Source organism: Amyelois transitella, chromosome 12, assembly GCF_032362555.1.
Source record: "Amyelois transitella isolate CPQ chromosome 12, ilAmyTran1.1, whole genome shotgun sequence".
NCBI lineage: Eukaryota > Metazoa > Arthropoda > Insecta > Lepidoptera > Pyralidae > Amyelois > Amyelois transitella.
In genome coordinates this window covers 10,423,378-10,443,459 of record NC_083515.1, presented here as the reverse complement: position 1 = coordinate 10,443,459, position 20,082 = coordinate 10,423,378, and the positions used below count along the sequence as shown (strand labels likewise).

At 38.9% G+C, this 20,082-nt stretch overlaps 1 protein-coding gene across 1 annotated transcript in view; it reads left to right on the top strand.

Annotated features, from left to right (window-relative positions):
- Positions 1-19,054, top strand: part of LOC106132873 (myosin heavy chain, non-muscle) — an 89,352-nt gene extending 70,298 nt beyond the window's left edge. Inside the window, exons 15-28 of the mRNA XM_060947005.1 lie at positions 773-935; positions 2,122-2,392; positions 3,232-3,397; positions 4,416-4,519; positions 5,670-5,798; positions 7,254-7,502; positions 7,791-7,961; positions 8,324-8,458; positions 8,678-8,797; positions 9,532-9,651; positions 10,125-10,274; positions 10,750-10,932; positions 11,328-11,491; positions 15,692-19,054. Of these exons, the coding sequence (XP_060802988.1) occupies positions 773-935; positions 2,122-2,392; positions 3,232-3,397; positions 4,416-4,519; positions 5,670-5,798; positions 7,254-7,502; positions 7,791-7,961; positions 8,324-8,458; positions 8,678-8,797; positions 9,532-9,651; positions 10,125-10,274; positions 10,750-10,932; positions 11,328-11,491; positions 15,692-15,827 (2,261 nt within the window). The 3' untranslated portion in view covers positions 15,828-19,054. The remainder of the gene's footprint in view (positions 1-772; positions 936-2,121; positions 2,393-3,231; positions 3,398-4,415; positions 4,520-5,669; positions 5,799-7,253; positions 7,503-7,790; positions 7,962-8,323; positions 8,459-8,677; positions 8,798-9,531; positions 9,652-10,124; positions 10,275-10,749; positions 10,933-11,327; positions 11,492-15,691) is intronic.
- Positions 19,055-20,082: the final 1,028 nt, after the last annotated feature.

The window sequence follows — 20,082 nt, the reverse complement described above, 5'->3', positions numbered from 1 at the left end:
AAAGAAAGAAAAATCTTTATTTGGCGAGAATAATGCGTGAGAATGGCAACCGTCAAAGAGCGTAGGCAGAAGAATGTGAAGTTTGGTTTGTCCAAAGATGATCACTTTGAGGAGGACACACAGTGTGCTGGGGAGGAGGGGGGGTTCCATCACGCTAGGGACTATTGGGAACATCTGTGTAACAGGCCCGCCGAGCCGGAGATGAGGCCTGATGTATCTGTTATAGGTATATATATATTGTATCGCTGCAATAAAAGTCGCGATTTCTGTGTCAGTCGTGTAGTAATCATTACACATATACAAAGCGCCGTCCGATTTGAATTGTTTACTATATACTAGCTGTTGCCCGCGACTTCGTCCGCGTAAATTTCGAATTTTTCCGCGTAAAGTTATTTGCAGGCAAACTCATGCTTTGAGTTCATTGAAATGTCGATAACTTTTTTTTTAGTGAATCGATTTTGATGAAATAAACTTTAAATGTTTTTCTGAGTTAAAACAAGGCAATTGGTGGTGAAGAAGTGTTTTAAGTAAATCCGTTCAGTACTTTCGGAGATAAGCGTGTTCATACATAAAGACAGATAGACAGACGAAAAATTAAAATAAATTTTTTTGCTTTTTATTATTCATTCTAAGTGTCCCTCTATCCATTTCAGTCAAAAATACTAAATGGACAGACAATATATTTTTACCTGTTTTATTATATGTTTTATATGTATAGATGATATAATATAACATATAATCATCACTTACTTACTGACTTATTTTATTTCAGCACTTGAGAAAGCCAAGGCAACTTTGGAAGCGGAGAATGCGGATCTGGCCACAGAACTCAAGTCGTGCAGCGCCGCCCGGGCGGAGACGGAGCGGAGGCGGAAACACGCCGAAGCCACCTTGGCCGAGTTGGCCGCAAAGCTGCAGGAGGTCGAGAGAGCCAAGTATGTGTTTGTTACTGTAGAGTAGTTGTTGTAACTTGTTTGATAGTAGCTGCGCCCGCGATTCTAGTTAGTTTATTGGGCATCATTGAAGCCTTCAAGGATGAATGGCAAAGGCTCAACGGCAGTAAACTTAAGTATTACATACATACATACATATAATCACGTCTATATCCCTTGCGGGGTAGACAGAGCCAACAGTCCTGAGCGGACTGATAGGCCACGTTCAGCTATTTGGCTTTAAGATAGAATTGAGATTCGAATAGTGACAAGTTGCTAGCCTATCGCCTAAAAAAAGAATCTCAAGTTTGTAAGCCTATCCCTTAGTCGCCTTTTACGACATCCATGGGAAAGAGATGGAGTGGTCCTATTCTTTTTTGTATTGGTGCCGGGAACCACACGGCACAGCTGCAACTTAAGTATTCAATCATTTAATCGACACTGTGATACCAAGAAGTAGACAATTATTGTGGTGACGTGAGAGAAAACGAGAAACATTATTGTTTCTTTTTTTTAAACTAGCTGTGCCGGGACTTTGTCCGCGTGGAATTGTTATTTTGGGCATCATTGAAGCCTTCAATGATGAATAGTTTACTCGCATTTTTTTTTTAACATTTTCCATTGTTTCTTTGCTCCTTATAGTTGCAGCGTGATGTTATACAGCCTAAAGCCTTTCTCGATAAGTGGTCTATTCCGCACAAAAAGAATTATTCAATTCGAATCAGTAGTTCCTGAGATTAGCGCGTTTTAACAAAGAAACAAACAAATTCGGAAGACTTTGCTTTATAATATTAGTATATATCCGTGCCGTGTGGTTCCCGGCACCATTACAAAAAAGAATAGGACTACTCCATCTCTTTCCCACGGATGTTGTAAAAGGCGACTAAGGGATAGGCTTATTAATTTGAGATTCCTCTTTTAGGCGATGGGCTAGCAACCTGTCACTATATGAATCTCAATTCTATCATTAAGCCAAACAGCTGAACGTGGCCTATCAGTCTTTATAAGACTGTTGGCTTTGTCTACCACGCATGGGATATAGACGTGACCATATGTATGTATAAATATATACGGGACAAAATAGTTCCTGAGATTAGCGCGTTCAAACAAACAAACTCTGAAGACTTTGCTTTATAATATCAGTATACATCCGTGATATGTTAAGAAGATGAAACATTGCGTGCACCAGGAGCGAGGTGCAGGAGAAGTGCTCGCGGCTGCAATCCGAGGCGGAGCAGGCGCTGGCGCAGCTGGAGCAGGCGGAGCTGCGCGCGGCCGCGGCGGGCAAGCAGGCGGCCGCGGGCGCCGCGCACCGCGCCGAGCTGCAGGCGCGGCTGGACGACGAGACGCGCCTCAAGCTGGCGCTGCAGACGCGGCTGCGCGCGCTCGAGCAGCAGCTGGAGCACGCGCGCGAGCAGCTGGACGACGAGGAGGAGGCCAAGCGCAACCTGGACAAGCAGGTGGGTGGTGGTGCTCGTGGGGGGGGGGGGGGCGGGGTTTCGGGGACTCTTGACCCCTGTGACCTTATGTACTGAATTTTACATATGTACAAACACAAAATATGTCCGTTTTCCAGAGGTGTAGGCAGAGACTAAATTTTTTCACTTGCCACGATCTCTGCATACTTGTTTCGCTTCATCCACATTCGTAAAGAAAGGATCTTTCGCTTCGTACACATTTGGGGGTCGCTTACGTGTTCGTCGGTTTCTGATACTCTTGAACCCTGACCTTATGTACTGAACCAATTTTCTTGAAATTTTACATACATACATAAAATCAGGCCGTTTTCCCGGTGACAAGACAAAAAATTTCCACTTGTAATGATCTTTGCATACTTCTTTCGCTTCATCCACTTTCGTAGCTCTCTTGCACGCTCGTCGGTTTCGGGGGTACTCTTGACCTGACCTTTCGCCAGGACGTGTCCGATTTGATCAACAGGTCATGTAAGTTTGATTCAAATAACAGGCTTTTAGCAGGTCACACTGACCACTACACTAAGCTCCAATGCCAAGCTCTGTTTGATGAGAAATTTTGAGAAACAAGTTCTGTAACAAACATACATACATAAAATCTTACCTATATTCTAAAGGGTAGGCAGACTTTTTGGAGGTACATACACAGTTAAAAACTAAATACGAATGTCCTTAACATACGTTTCACTTCTTTGCCACATTAACTGGCGTAATTTCATCGGTTTAGTAGATAACGCGTGAAAAGACAACAAACAAATATAATTTTTAATATGAGTTGGGTTATACCTTCACTTTCATACTTAACCTTTATCGTGGTTCTCCACCAGGTGGCAGCACTCACGCAGCAACTCGCCGACGCGAAGAAGAAGGCAGAAGAAGAAGCAGAAGTTGCCGCCGCGCTGGAGGAACAGAGGAAGAAGCTCAGCAAAGACATGGAGGCGCTGTACAGGCAGATCGAGGAGTTGCAGCAGAACAATGACAAATTGGACAAGAGTGAGTTGGCCTTTAATAGAATTTTTGTGTTTTGAAGGATGTTTCACAGTCATATGTTTGTTGAATAGAATAGATTTATTTTCAAAATTAGATACAAGGTATCACTTATTGACGTCACATCACTTAAATCTAATTATAACTATTACCGCTTCCAAAGCGCATGTGTAGAAGAAATAGCAGAACAAACTACACTGCAGCATTTTCACGGGACGTCAAGTTGCTGGTCTGATTGGTGAGGTATAATAAAGTTCGAATCATACTGCGGAAATATAGCACTGACTCGCGTTTTAAAGATAGTTTGAATGCAGAAATTTGGACAGATTCTGGAATAGAATACAATAAATTTATTTTCTAAATTGGATACAACGTGTCACTTATTGACGTCACATCACTTAAATCTCATTATAACTACTACCGCTTCCAAAGCGCACGTGTAGAAGAAGCGGCTTAACAAACTACACTGGCAGCGGTTTCTTTACATTTGTATATTTTGTCTGTGATGTGGTGTCGCCGCGGTCTCCCCTGCGCCACCCCGGAGCCCTAATAGCGCACTCCGGGCCTTCGCCTCTGGTCGCCTTCAGCGCTCACCAAGTCCAATAGCTCGCTATAATCTGGCGGCTATTTGCCGGATCTCGTGTCTATAGCTAAACCCACGACCTTTTAAATATTGTTAAACTAGTCCACTAGCTAATAAAAATAAATAAATAAATATATACGGGACAAATTACACAGATTGAGTTAGCCTCGAAGTGCGAGACATATGTTACGAGATACTAACTAACAGGCCAATCAGAAAAAGTTCTTTTCTCATCATGCCCTGGCCGGTATTTGAACCCGGAACCTCCGGTGTCACAGACAAGCGTACTACCGCTGCGCCACAGAGGCCGTCAAAATAGTAGTTATTCAAAGGATCATTAAATTATCTTTCATCACTGCAACTTGCGACATTTTACCTGAACGTCACATTGGCGCCCAACGTGGGGCCAAATAAATCAATTAATCATTTTGTATGTGACAGGCAAGAAGAAGATTCAAGCGGAATTGGAAGACACAAACATCGAACTCGAAGCGCAGAGAAGCAAAGTGCTCGAGTTGGAGAAGAAGCAGAAGAGTTTCGATAAGGTTTTTATTCTATTTTAATATATTATTATGCGTGCCGTAAGTTTTTCGGCACTTTAGAACAGGGTCATTCCAAATGTTTCTCGTACATACATACATAAAATCACGCCTGTTTCCCGGAGGGGTACTGATTATATCTTTTCACTTGCCATGATCTCTGAATACTTCTTTTGCTTCATGCACATTCATAACTCTCTTCATGCAAGCTCGGCTGTTTCGGGTAGGTACTCTTGACCTGACCCTTTGCCAGCATATCCTTAATTTGGACAAGATACGTAAATAACAAGTTAATTAAGTTTGGGAATGTTTTAAGAATTAAAAACATCTTTTCTCTCTTTTCATCATTCAGTCAGTTTAAGAAATATTATTTTTATTCTACTTTTAGTCTTCGGTGATAGATGTCGACTAGCAATTTCGCCTTAGCGCGTTACGATTTCCATTTTACAATAAATGCATACATACATACATATAGTCATGTCTATATCCCTTGCGGGGTAGACAGAGCCAACAGTCTTGAAAAGACTGAAAGGCCACATTCAGCTATTTTGCCTTAAGATAGAATTGAGATTCAAATAGTGACAGGTTGCTAGCCCATCGCCTTAAAAAAAAAGAATCACAAGTTTATAAGCCTGTCCCTCAGTTGCCTTATACGACATTCATGGGAAAAAAATGGAGTGGTCCTATTCTTTTTTGTATTGTAGTGGTGGTACAATAAATGTTACTTAAATAAATCCATATTTACATGTAGAAGATTGAAGTTCCATCCACACTCAATAGTGCAATAACTTTTTTTTTTATTAATCATTGTAGCCACTTGGACATATATTTTTGCTTTCGCAGCATGGATTCAAAAAAGGATTAATGGAATCATTAACTTAAAATTTTTTTTGTTTGTTTTTTGTTTAGCTTTAAACAGTTAATTCTTCCTTTTCATTTTGTTACTTTGTAATTTTAACTCGTACATAACAGTTTTTGTCAAAATTTTATAATATGAGCTATTCAGCAACACACTTACCTAATTCTATGTAATAATCTGTGGATAGCGTTGTTGATTACACTTTTAACAATAACACTATGTTGTCAATCTACTTAGATTAAGTTTTATGAGTGTAATCGTTTGCCGACCTAAATAAATAAATAAATAAATTTCCAGGTGGTAGCGGAGGAGCGCGCGGTGGCGGAGCGCTACGCGGCGGAGCGCGACGCCGCCGAGCGCGACGCCCGCGACAAGGAGACCAGGGTGCTGTCGCTCACCAGGGAGCTGGACGACGCCGCTGAGAAGGTCAGCGGTTCCTCTCCAATTAGAATAGAATAGATTTATTTTCAAAATTGGATACAAGGTATCACTTATTGACGTCACATAACTTAAATCTAATTGTAACTACTACCGCTTCCAAAGCGCATGTGTAGAAGAAGCGGCGGAACAAACTACACTGCAGCATTTTCAATTCTAATCTACAATCACTGCATAGTATAAAACAAAGTCGCTATTTTAGTCTGTTTGTCTGTATGCTTAAATCTTTAAAATTACGCAACGGATTTTGATGCGGTTTTTTGTAACAGGTAGAGTGATTCAAGAGGAAGGTTTTTATGTATAATTTTTTCCGAATTTTGCACCCGTGCGAAGCCGGGGCGGGTCGCTAGTAGTATTATAAAGCTGAAGAGTTTGTTTGTTTGGAAGCGCTAATCTCAGGAATTACTGGTTGGAATTGAAAAATTGTTTTTGTGTTGAATTGAACATTTATCGAGGATGGCTTTAGGCTTTTATATTACATCGCGATGCAACTATAGGAGCAGAGAAATAATGGAAAATGTGAAAGAAAAAATCGGGAAAATTTATTCATCCTTGAGGGCTTCAATGATGAATTCAAAATAACTATTGCACGCGGATGAAGACGCGGGCACAGCTAGTTTAAAAAAAGAAACATTATTATGGGACATATATACCTTTTGGTATCACAGTGTCGACTAAATTATTGAATACTTAAGTTTACTGCCACTTTCGAAGCGTCGGTGCAGAAGAAGCGGTGACAACTCCATTCGCCCCAATCACATTAGGGAAATTAAACTGCTTGTCCAATCTTTGACGTTATTTCAGCCTCTAATTAAATCTTTCTCTGTTGAATTATCAAATATTTAAAATTATATATTTTTATTTTTCATTCATTCCCACATTTGTTGTTTTATTTTTCTGTGAAGTATTTTTTTTACTAACTTATTAAAAATAAATGATTTACCGCAAAATACTTTCTTCAATATAAACGCCACTTTATTATTTTCAAAGGTCAATTTATACAATATATAGATTAAACTCTTTATTGCACCATAAGAGTAAAACATACAAAACAGCACAAAACAGATAGAGATGATACAAAGGCGGACTTATCGCTAATGCAATCTCTTCCAATCAACCTTTGGGTGGAAGGAAACCAAATAGGAGATTGGCGTAGACGCAGAGCAAGATAAATAAATGTTTAAACATAATAAAATGCACACAGAATATATATATCTATAAACAATTAAATACAATTCGTCATAATATCCAACAATTAATATAAGGTAAAGGGTCAGGTCAAAAGTACCCGAAACCGCCGAGCTTGTATGAAGAGAGTTATGAATGTGGACGAAGCGAAAGAAGTATGCAGGGATCGTGGCAAGTGGAAAGAGGTAGTCTCTGCCTACCCCTCCGGGAAAGAGGCGTGATTTTATGTATGTATGTATGTATAATATCCAACAGATCGAGGAACTGGAGCGTTCCAAACGCCTCTTACAATCCGAACTGGACGAGCTCGCCAACACCCAAGGCACGGCCGACAAGAACGTGCACGAGCTGGAGAAGGCCAAGCGCGCCCTGGAGTCGCAGCTGGCCGAGCTGAAGGCCCAGAACGAGGAGATCGAGGATGATCTCCAGCTGACAGAAGACGCGAAATTGCGATTGGAAGTCAACATGCAAGCGATGAGGGCGCAGTTTGAACGCGATCTGCAGGTATGTTTAGATTAAAACCATTGCTTCTGCCTCCTGGCTTTTAGTCCCGGTTGTATCATCACCACTATTTCATCTCGTCCCCTAATTGAAAAAAGTCAGGCTCTGGAGAATTTTCTTCTGTATTACCTTATTACCTGATTATTACCTTAGGTAGTCATCGAGTACTTCATGGAGCTAAATTTATCATTGGGTTATTATTAATCTGTTCAGCAATATTTTGCATAGATAGAAGAGTCATACACTGTTTCCATCTATTCTTCAATGTAATACTCCCTTTTTTTTGTGCAGGCTAAAGAAGAACAAGGCGAGGAGAAGAGGCGGGGCATCGTCAAACAACTCCGCGACCTCGAGGCGGAACTCGAGGAGGAGAGGAAGCAGCGAGCCGCTGCGTTGGCGCAACGCAAGAAGTTAGAGGCGGATTTGAAAGACAATGAACAAGCCTTGCATTTGGCTAACAAGGTAATGTATTAATTTAGCAATGGTTCGGTCAATAAATGTGTAAATTCATTTCTGATTGGCGGCGTATTGTTAAATAATAACGCGAACTTGAGGCGGAACTGAAAGAGGAAAAAAATAGCGAGCTGCTGCGCTGGCGCAATGAAAGTAACTTGAATTGGACTTTAAGATGATGAGCATTTGTCCTATGAGTATTTTTATTTGTCTAACAAAACTTTTAGTGTGTGTAAAAATGGCCTTGAATTTGGAGGAGAATACGTGGGGTATTATTAAATAGTTATGCGACCTCGAGGCGGAACACGAGGAGTATTTTTTTTTTATTAAAAAAACAATGTTTATTGTGACATGGTTTTATCAATTCACAGGTCAAAGAGGACGCAGTGAAACAGAGCAAGAAGCTGGCTCAGCAATTGAAAGAAGCAGCTCGCGAAGCTGACGAAGCCAGGGCTCAGAGGGAGGAGGCCGCCGCCGCTCACCGGGACAGCGACCGCCGGGTCAAGGTTCGATTCTCATCTCAGATAGTTTTATATATAGACTAATAGAGGCCGCCGCGTGGAATTATTCCCGTAGGGACTCCGGGATAAAAAGCAGCCAGCCAAATATTAAATTCGCTATATAAAATGAAATTGTGTATGAATGATTGTTGAGTGTATTTTTTTGTTGAAGGCGACTTATATCGCTATATATATAATGAAATTGTGTTTCAATAATTGTAACAGGCGTTAGAAGCGGAAGCGCTGCAGCACGCCGAGGAGCTGGCGGCGGCGGAGCGCGCGCGGCGCCAGGCGGAGGCCGAGCGCGACGACCTGCTGGACGAGCTCACCAACACCGCCGCCAAGGTGGGCGCTACACACACACACACACACACACACACACACATACATACACATACACACACACACACACACACACACACATACATATACACATACGGCCACGTCTGTATCCCTTGCGGGGTACACGGAGACAATAGTCTTGAAAACACTGACAGGCCACGTTCCAGCTGTTTGGCTTTATGATAGAAATGAGATTCAAATAGTGACAGGTTGCTAGACCATCGCCTAGAAAAGAATCCCAAGTTTGTAAGCCTATCCCTTAGTCGCCTTTTACGACGTCCATAGGAAAGAGATGGAGATGGATGCCGTGTGGTTCCCGGCACCAAAGATTCGGACCACTCCATCTCTTTTACATAAATATTATTCACATTAGTAAGAGATGATGTATCATTCTGCCGTTTGCATTCTGAGAAACAAATAATGTGCTTTATCAAGAAAGCATAGTTCTTTTTGTCCTTCAATCAAAACAATTCACGTTTATGCGTGGCGCGCCCAGGGACCTCCACTTGGTCCGCTTTAAAGTTACAATTTAGATGAATGATCTCAACAAAGGCTATTTTATATTTACATCATTGTTTTTCATAACGATTTTACAAAAATCCTCACTGTTTTAATTTTTTGTTTTAAGTTTAAATTTACTTGATTACTACCCGAGAAACTTCTAAAACACCGTGAATCTGCTAATACATGTAGACGTTTATTTTATTCTCAAAATTAATAGAAATCGTTCATTGCAGACCACTCTTCTTGTGGACGAGAAGAAGCGGTTAGAAGCGAGGATATCGGCTCTCGAGGAAGACCTGGATGAGGAGCAGTCCAACACGGAGATCCTCAACGACAGGTTACGCAAGGCACAGGTGAATTATAATATATATTATGTATGTGTAGGAAGTATAGATACAAAGTTATTTATTCCTACAGAAGATAGAAGGAGAAAAGAGGAGAGAAATAATCAGTTAAAAATCACTATATTATTCAACATAAAATTAAGAACATCTATTTGACAATAAAAATTATTTTGACATATCTCTAACTAACAACATCATGGCAACCGTTGCTATGGCGTATACCAATAAGGTTGCCTACATATGTATATATGTATTTATCCGTTGTAGTTGCCATTAATGATGTGTGAAGGTTGACGATTCCTCGAAGGACCAATGTTTCCAATCTTAGGGTATCTGTTATACCCATACTTAATAAAGAGATTTATTGTCTGGAATTTACAGCTAGCACATCTGCATCATCTTTTTTAGTTTTTAGCTCTATTTTAAATAGAGCAGAACCATTTTTAATAAATAGTAATTTTTAATAATTGCAACAATTTCAGAACCAAATCGACCAGCTCACCATGGAGTTGGGCACGGAGAAGTCCGCCACTCAGAAGCTGGAGAGCGGCAAGCTCGTGCTGGAGAGGCAGAACAAGGAGCTGAAGGCCAAACTCGCCGAGCTGGAGGCCTCGGCGCGCACCAAAACTAAGGTACGGTTGACGGGAAAAGCGGGGGGAGTAATAAAGTTAGAAAAAAAAGCGAGTTGAAGTAATTGGGGGAGGCCTACGTTCAGCAGTGGACGTCTTACGACTGAAATGTTAAAACATACATAGATATAATCACGTCTGTATCCCTTGCGGGGTAGACAAAGTCAACAGTCTTGAAAAGACTGATAGGCCACGTTCAGCTATTTGGCTCTAAGATAGAATTGAGATTCAAATAGTGACAGGTTGCAAACCCATCGCCTAAAAGAAGAATCCCAAGTTTATAAGCTTATCCCTTAGTCGCCTTTTACGACATCCATGGGAAAGAGATGGAGAGGTCCTATTCTTTTTTGTATTGGCGCCGGGAACCACACGGCACACGTGTCCAAGCTATCCTGTGGGTTTTATTGCATGAATATTTATAAATATCTATAAATATATCAGTGAGACATATTAAAAATATCTTTTTTTCAATCTCCAGGGCGTCATAACATCGCTGGAACTGAAAGTGACCAACCTTGAGGAACAATTAGAAGTGGAGTCCCGCGAGAGGCTCGCCCAACAGAAGGCGTCCAGGAAACTGGACAAGAAGATGAAGGAACTGGCGCTCCAGCTGGACGAGGAGAGGAGAAATGCTGATCAGTACAAGGAGCAGATCGAGAAGGTATGTCGATACGGTTGCATACATACATACAGATAATCACGTCTATATCCCTTGCGGGGTCACAGAGCCTAGTCTTGTAAAGACTGATAGGCCACGTTCAGCTATTGGCTTTAAGATAGAATTGAGATTCATATAATGACAGGTTGCTAGCCCATCGCCTAAAGAAGAATCCCGAGATTGTAAGCCTATCCTTTAGTCGCCTTTTACGACATCCATGGGAAAGAGATGGAGTGGTCCTATTCTTATTTGTATTATAGTGGTGGTACAATAAATGATACAATAAATGTGGTACAGGTGGTACAATAGGTAAATGATACGACAAATCTCACCACAATAGGTGCCGTGTGGTTCCCATTTGTGAAATCAATTCCAAGTCATACACACATGACCAACAGATGAACGGGCGCGTGAAAGCTCTGAAGCGGCAGCTGGACGAGACGGAGGAGGAGGTGCAGCGGGAGAAGGTGTCCAAGAGGAAGGCGCAGCGCGAGCTGGAGGACATGCTGGAGGCGCACGAGACCATCACCAGGGAGTGCAACAATTTGCGCAATAAGCTGAGGTGATTTTTTTTTTTTTTTTTTTTTTTTTTTTTTTTTTTTTTTTTTTTTTTTTTTTTTTTTTTTTTTTTTAAGGGTTATGGTGGGTTGGGTTCAAAACACACGATACGTCAATAAGTCGACGTCGGTAATAGTTACAATTACATTGACGTCACATCACTTAAATCTAATTGTAACTACTACCGTAAGATTTTGGGTTTGGTGGTTTTGGTTTTTTTTTTTAAGGATTATGGTGGGTTGATACGAGGGTGGTTTGAAAAGTTCTCGGCCTGACCTAGATTTGAGGGTAGGAAAAAAATAAGAATATACTCATTCGATAGATTGATTCTTTATATACACTTGTGTTAAATTTCATTGTGATAGGTTGTGTGATTATTTTTTTACGATTTTTTGTTTGAGCTAATCTGACTCTCTACTGGAAAAATGGAAAAAACCGAAGTAAGAGCCGTGATTAAATATTTTGTCAAAAAAATATGACACCTAGCCAAATTAAGGAAGACATGGATAACACTTTAGGTGAATCTGCGCCTTCGTATTCGACGATAAAAAAGTGGGTAGCTTTATTTATACAAGACAGAGAAAGCGTCGAAGATGACCCTAGGAGCGAAAGGCCTTCAACGTCCACCACGCCAGAAATGATCGATAAAATCCATAAATGGTTTTAGACGACCGCAGATTAAAAGTGCGAGAGATAAGTGACACTATAGGGATCTCAACCGAGCGGGTATTTAATATTTTAACCAATGAACTTGGAATGAAAAAGGTTTCGTCAAAATGGGTGCCGCGTTTGCTGACCGCCGAACAAACACTCAACAGAGTTGAAATTTCAAGTGAGATTCTGGCTTTGTTTAGGTCAAATACCGCCGATATTTTGAGAAGATTTGTTACCACCGATGAAACTGGGATACATCATTATATTCCTGAAACAAAAGAACAATCAAAACAGTGGAAACATAGAGGTTCTCCGCCTCCAAAGAAGGCCAAGGCGATAAAGTCTGCAGGAAAAGTTCTGGCATCCGTGTTTTGGGATTACAAGGGAATAATTTTTATTGACTACCTTCCGAAAGGACAAACTATTACAGGTCCATACTATGCTAACCTGTTGGATAAATTAGCAGAAAAAATCCGTGAAAAACGCCCGGGATTGGCGAAAAAAAAATCCTTTTTCATCAGGATAATGCACCAGTGCACAAGTCAGTTGTTGCAATGGCTAAACTCCATGAACTGCGTTTTGTAGTATTGAACCATCACCATTATTCACCGGATTTAGCACCATCAGACTATTATCTGTTCCCTAATTTGAAAAAACACCTGGCTGGAAAGAAATTTTCCACAAATGAAGAGGTCATAGCTGAGGCGGAACGTTTTTTCGACAAGTTGGAAGAATCGGCCTATAAGAGTGGCATAGAAGCGCTAGAATATAGATTAAATAAGTGTATTGAGACAAGAGGGGATTATGTAGAAAAATAAAAATATTTTTTTGTTTATTTATCTTTGTGTTCTTAGACGGGCCGAGAATTTTTCAAACCACCCTCGTACCTAAATAATAGAATAGATTTATTTTCAAAATTGGATACAAGGTATCACATATTGACGTCACATCACTTAAATCTAATTATAACTACTACCGTAAGATTTTGGGTTTGGTGGTTTTTTTTAAGGATTATGGTGGTTTGATACCTAAAGAATAGAATAGATTTATTTTCAAAATTGGATGCAAGGTATCACATATTGACGTCACATCACTTAAATCTACTTAATTATAACTACTACCGCTTCCAAAGCGCATGTGTAGAAGAAGCGGCGGAACGAAATACACTGCAGCATTTTCATCTGACGTCAATGTACAAATATAGATCTCTTAAATCTAAATCATGGACGAATGCACATTGTCTACATTAAAACACATGAATGAATGTAAAACTAGGAAGTATCCTGCATCTTAGGATATCAACCCTCCACCCCATTAAATTTATTGGTGGTCTTTTTTTGTTTAGTACACTAGATGACTCGGCAAACGTTGCTTTGCCATATGCATTATTTTTTTAGTAATTTCTCAATATGCTCACAAAATTTCATGAGAATCGGTCAAGCTGTTTCGGAGGAATACGGCAACGAACGGTGATGAGAATTTTATGTATAAGTTATAGCTTTTTAGCGCTATCTACGAAAAACGACGAATTAAACGCCATCTACAAAAAAAAATTACGTAATTAGCGCTACCTACAGAAAACAGAGAAATAAACGCCACCTACAAAAAGAAACAAATCCCACGGGAACTAAGTTTGTACCGGGATGAAAAGTAGACCTATATGTTCGTCTCCAGGCTCTTAATTATATAGACGTGATATTTTAGTAGATAACCCACGAAAAGTATGTATGTATAATATACCTATCTATATTTATTCAATCATAAATATACTATCATACCACTCCAACACTATCTAGCACTTAACCTGTATTATTAAATATATATATATATTGATGACGGTGGTTGTGGCCGATTGTGAAATCCTACTAATATTATAAATGCGAAAGTTTGTATGTCTGTATGTCAGTATGGATGTTTGTTACTATTTCACGCAAATACTATTGAACCAATTACGATGAAATTTGGTATGTAGGTAGCTGAAGACCCAGAATAATATACAGGGTGACTTTTAATTCAACTGACGTTTAATTTAAATTAAAATAGGCTCAAGCGGCTCAGAAGCATGGGTATAGTCTATGTTTAAAAGGATGCAGGTGTTATAGGATAGGTATATAAATATATATTTATATGTTATATTTATTGCATTTTAGTATTGCCACTAGGCCCACCTTACCCACGGATACTGATTCCGACTAGAGGAGGCATGGAGGGAAAGGTAATCCTGCTTCGAAAGAATAACAAGCCGTCGTTATTAATGTCGCCATACGCAGCATACTGGCTTATTATTAACAAGAGAGTTGAAAGAGGAAATACTCACCAATCTATACTAATATTATAAAGCTGAAGAGTTTGTTTGTTTGTTTGTTTGAACGCGCTAATCTCAGGAGCTACTGGTTCTAATTGAAAAATTATTTTTGTGTTGAATACGAGAAGAATCGAGGAACTATAAGGAGCAAAGAAATAATGGAAAATGTGAAAAAATACGGGGAAAATTATTCATCCTTGAGGGCTTCAATGATGCCCAAAATAACTATCCCACGCGGACGAAGTTGCGGGCACAGCTAGTATTGCATGAAATCTCCGCTCCGCAATACAATTGGTCAATATTTCCTCGCTTCTCCGCTCCGCCGCCTCACTTCGCGTCAATGGACAGACAGACATCCTTAACGATAAGGGGAATCATCCTGGGAGTCCTAGATCATTGAAAGCGGACCTCGGGCTCCTCTCGCTCCAAGTGTATATAATGATGTTCACGTCTTTTTAATTCTCATTTTATACCTGTCGTGGGGAGTCCACAAAAATAATAAAAAATGCCTGGTGCCTTTCACAAATTAACCCTTTTGTCGACATTACCTACATTTTAAGCTTCGCTCGAGTTCATTAATGTGATGTTATTTGAATGATATATTTAAAAAATTATGTATTTAATCTTTACTTTTGGTTAGAATTCTCATTTCTGTCGATCTTAATTTTCCAATATTATTTTTTAACGAGTTTTTTTTTTCTTGTTTACATCTCTCGGCTTCGCGCGAAACTACATTTTGACTCGGGGCAAAAAGTACTTTTTCTTTGTTATCTTAACTTCGTGGGCTTAAATTTTGTACGCGTTGATAGGTTAAATATATAATGCTTCAAGACGCCATACATTTACTGCGTAAGATCACTAGACAAGGCTCTCCAATTGGTCGAACTTTTGATTCATGATAAATTTAGCAAAAGCGAGATCAATTTATATCTTTACGGGACGAAATAGTAGGTATTTGAGTGTTGGTCGTGCCATTCGGCAGGAATAGTGTTTAATTTATATATATATTTTATAAAGGGGACAAATTACACAGATTGAGTTAGCTTCGAAGTAAGTTCGAAACTTGTGTTACGAGATACTAACTCAACGATACTATATTTTATAATAAATACTTATAAACATCCAAGACCAAGCCCAATCAAAAAAGTTCTTTTCTCATCATGCCCCGACCGGGATTCGAACCCGGCACGTCCAATGTCACAGAGGCCGGCCGCCGTTAATCCACGATGTTATCTCCCTCTACAGACGACAAGGCGGCCCGATCGGCCTCTCCGGCACGTCGTCCGCGGCGCGCATGAAGCGCACGTCGCTGGCGCCGGGCGGCGGCTCCGGCGACGAGTCCTTCGACGACGTCAACGACACCGCCAACAGCGTCGAGTGACCGCTCCGACGATCGGCGGCGGGTGGGCAAACTTTTTGATAATTATAAAATTGAAACTTTTTTTTTCTTTCCAGCCAGTTGTTTGTGGGATTCCTAAATTGAATATAGAATTTGTGTTTTGCGACTGTCACTTTTTTTTTTTGGTTTCAGAGGTTTTGTATTGTAGTTTAAAAAGGAAAATAATGGAATACCAATGTTAACCGTTCTTTCGATTTATAAACAGTTTTTATAGCATTGTTGTATTATTTTCAGACTGTTTTGTAATGTTGTATGTCATGTGTAGAATACCATCAATTATTGCTTTCAATAAATTGTTATTATGATTATTTTTTTAATTTTATTGATAACGAAATTGTAAACTTGTTGTTTAATGTTTCTCCTTATACGATTTCTTTAAACCCTAATTGTTAAATATCCGTTCAGTTCTACAAATAAATTTAATTTGTAATAATCATTTCAACCTAATTTTGTATTATAATCATGGAACCTTTGTTTACTATGTATTATAACGATCCTCGAATTTAAAAAATCCTACACTGTTAGTTTAAAAGATCAAATCCACAAAGTTTTGTCCTATTTTATAAAAAATATAAAATGTTTGCCCACTCGTAACGGTCAAGGCTCAATATTGTTATTGCACATAAATTGGTTATTACTTTGGCTTTCGACTTAATCGTGTAGTATAGCTCCATTTTTTCATGTAATCGCCATTAGGCAGATATTTGCAGTCTTAGTTTTCTTTTCGTTATACAAACTCTATGGTTATAGCTTCATTAGTAAACTTGTTGCTCAACTTTTTATACAATTGAGTCGGCATGCTGTTTAAAATTTGAATATCACGCAGCCTGATTGGTTGCTTAGTGAATGTGCGGAATAATCGACCAATAAGATTACATACACAATGAATGCGGAGTTGTGATTGGTTCACATATGATTTTAAACACGCATACTTTTTTTTAATTTTACTCTTGCACTTTCAATTTTGGAAGACGATAATTCAGCCAGTAATAAGAATTTAGTTAACAAAATTTAAATAAAATAAAGCGCCTTTTTTTCGGATTTCAATAAATTTTACATACTTTACCAAAAGTAACTAGCTAGTTTGTATAATTTTTTACTGTTTACTAGAGAACGTGTAATATTAATTCATTGATCAAACGAAGACTGTAGATAGCTGTGACACAGGCGGATCAATAAGCCGGCTTTCGTACTCCATATTTTGTATTTGTATTTACACCCCTTTTTAAAGACGGGTGCTGAAACTTTTCCGATGCATTTAACAGTCTGTGAATCTCTATACAATCGGACACAGTATTAATATTACGAAACATTCCTGTCATGCGAGATTTTACGATTTTGCCTAGACATAGTCTAAAGTGAAATGATAAATTACTCATTTGGTGATATTGTAATAGAATAAGAGGTACATGCTCTTTTGGTGACCATCGTTAGAAGACTGATTCAATATTCAGGGGCTCTACGCTTCTGGAACCTGCTGATAACATTGGTCTGAGGATAACCCTTAAAAAATGGCGGAAATTTTATGAGTCGGGTTCCCGTAAAATGGTCCTTCGTAAAATCTGTTAAAAGTTTAATTTCACACAATCTCGGCCAGTCAAAAATCATACTACGCTGAGTGTTTACTAGGTGTAACGCTTATAACGATAATAACTTGTATTGGCCTCCAGGGAGCTCGGAACTTTTTGGTGTTTAAATAAAATCAGTCTTAATCAGCCTCCTTACGATAGTAACCAAAATCTGCTACTATTTCTTGAAATATAAGTAAATTTTTATAATAACGAGTATTATCATGTGGCAAAAGTACCTAATTTGTATTGGATTACTCGACTGATTCTAGAAGACGATTTTTGCTATAACATTATATCCGTATACAACTACTCGCCGATTATGAGCTTTTTCATTTGCCTGGATTATTCAGATAAGGTTGGTTATTTATAAATTTTTTATCGTATCATATAGCTAGGTGATATATTTTTACACCTTTTTTTTTAAATAAAATAAATCAATGTCTCGCTTTGTTAAAACTAGCGAAAGACATAATAAGGCAAATTATGACTTTCTCAATACTATTGGTATTTTGCCTATACACAGTTATGATTATGTTCAATTCACATACAATACGAGATATAGTGGAAAACCAATCTTAAATGATTGTAAATAAGCATGAAAATGTCGTCACTTTACAAATTCCATTTGTCAAATTAATATTTCCCAATCTTCAGTTTCCAAAAGCCGCTATACTTGGCGTACATTCTATTTCTTCTAAGCGTTACGAGCAGACTGGTCTAGTCGCTCGGCCGAGCCACGCATTACAATGTAAATATATCAGTGATTATCACTGAGCGCTTAGTTGCCATACAAATTTTAATGATAGTTAAGTAAGAACACGCTTTCTTTACAAGAGTAGTGTCGGGTTTTGAAATTTCACGTTTTCCCTCCATGTTTACGAATGTTTAGACTTACTCAGGGCTGTTACAAGTACCTACTGACCTTAATTGGAACGTAATGCAATCAATATCTATGTGAGGGTGTGCCCTTTCAAGTCGTAAACATATCTAACTGTCAGTACAAATTTTCCGTAGCCCCGGAACGCCGACACGCCTCTTTATCTATTTTATCTAATCAGTTTTGTTTCCTCCAGTTAATATCATCGCTAATGTAAATACACAGACTGCGGCGAATGTAAATTTACACACGAAATGGTATTATTTGTGTTGCCAAACGGTTGCGTTAGAATTCGGCTTGTTTAGGCTGGATTTGGCTGGAATGTGCTAGAGAAATGTGCGCGGGTAAAGGAAGATAACCTCTTTTGTAACGCTTTGCACATTTATTTAGCGTGCACAGTGTGTAGCCGGCCTAATTAGGGTTAGGTAAGATGTAGTAATAAATTGTGGCCTTAGTTTTTATTATGGACTATACGTAAAACGAACGCTGTCGTCGACAGACCACATCCCATACTATGTTATTCTTCACGCATTTTGTACTACTATATACTGAAGTCTTTTAATTGTAATGACCCTTTTTTAATTATATAGTTTTTCTGAATAATAATATAAAATTAAATGTAAGTAAACGATTGAAAGCATAAACATATTTTACATATTATATTTAATTATTAACAATATTGATAATTGTAAAATTGGCGATAGGTTGTAACAAGTCATCAGTTGGTATGCCAATTAAACAATTTTTCATGATTTTTAATACCATTTGTTTTATTTATTAATTTTGCAACTTTCTCTAATAGCCAAATGCTTATTCACCTGTCAATAAATAAATAATAAATAATGAATGAATTCCATTCATTCATTCCATTCATTTCCATTCGAACCCAGGACCTTCCACTGACATAGAATAAATACTGAAGTAATGTAATAATGTTTTTAAATCTGTGGAACCTTCGGTGTCACAATTATAAATTTCATAATGGGTCTCACAGACAAGCGCACTACCGCTGCGCCACAAAGGTCGTCAATAAAGGTAAACAAGTCTTAAACTAATTTTATGGTAACATAATAAAGGGAGTATCAACACGAAACTCAGAAAAAGTGGAGAGAGAATAGTTGTAAAGCGAACCCCAGGCCCGGAAGCTTAATGGCGAAGGGTGCAACTGGGAACCCGCCAAGATGAGAAAGAGAACAAGAAAGTCTTAGGTATTATACCTCAAATCAACCATACATACATTAAATCAATTCAAATTCAATAAAATTACAACAATAAAAAGTTGTTTCATTATGTTGTCCTTCTCCTGCCGCACACCAACTCATTGTACCAAATGTACGCTTTGGGCCAGTTCACACCAAAACGAGAAGACGCGCAGCCCGGTGGAATAATTTCCAATATGCAGCTTTCCCTTCGAACAATTTGAACATTACATATCTCTATTTAGTTTGTGCATGACGATGATACTAAGTCCGAGGCTTGGCGGGTCATAGAGCTGATCGAGCCACTGACGTCTTTCTTTCTTTTCTATATTATGGCTTCCACCGGACTTTCGGTGATTCTGCCACAATGTCATGGTTTGAGGAGAGCCGCTGACGTCAATTATTACAGCTAAGCTAAGTAGGTACTTACAGGGATCAGTGTGTTTGATTGGGTTATTCCCGTTCGTCCCACCAAGAATGATGGTGGGATGATATTTTATACGATTCCCGTTCGTCCCACTAATACGGAAATTTAGGTCGTATTTAAAAGATAATGATTATTTATTAAAAAATGCAAGTTTGGTGCTTTA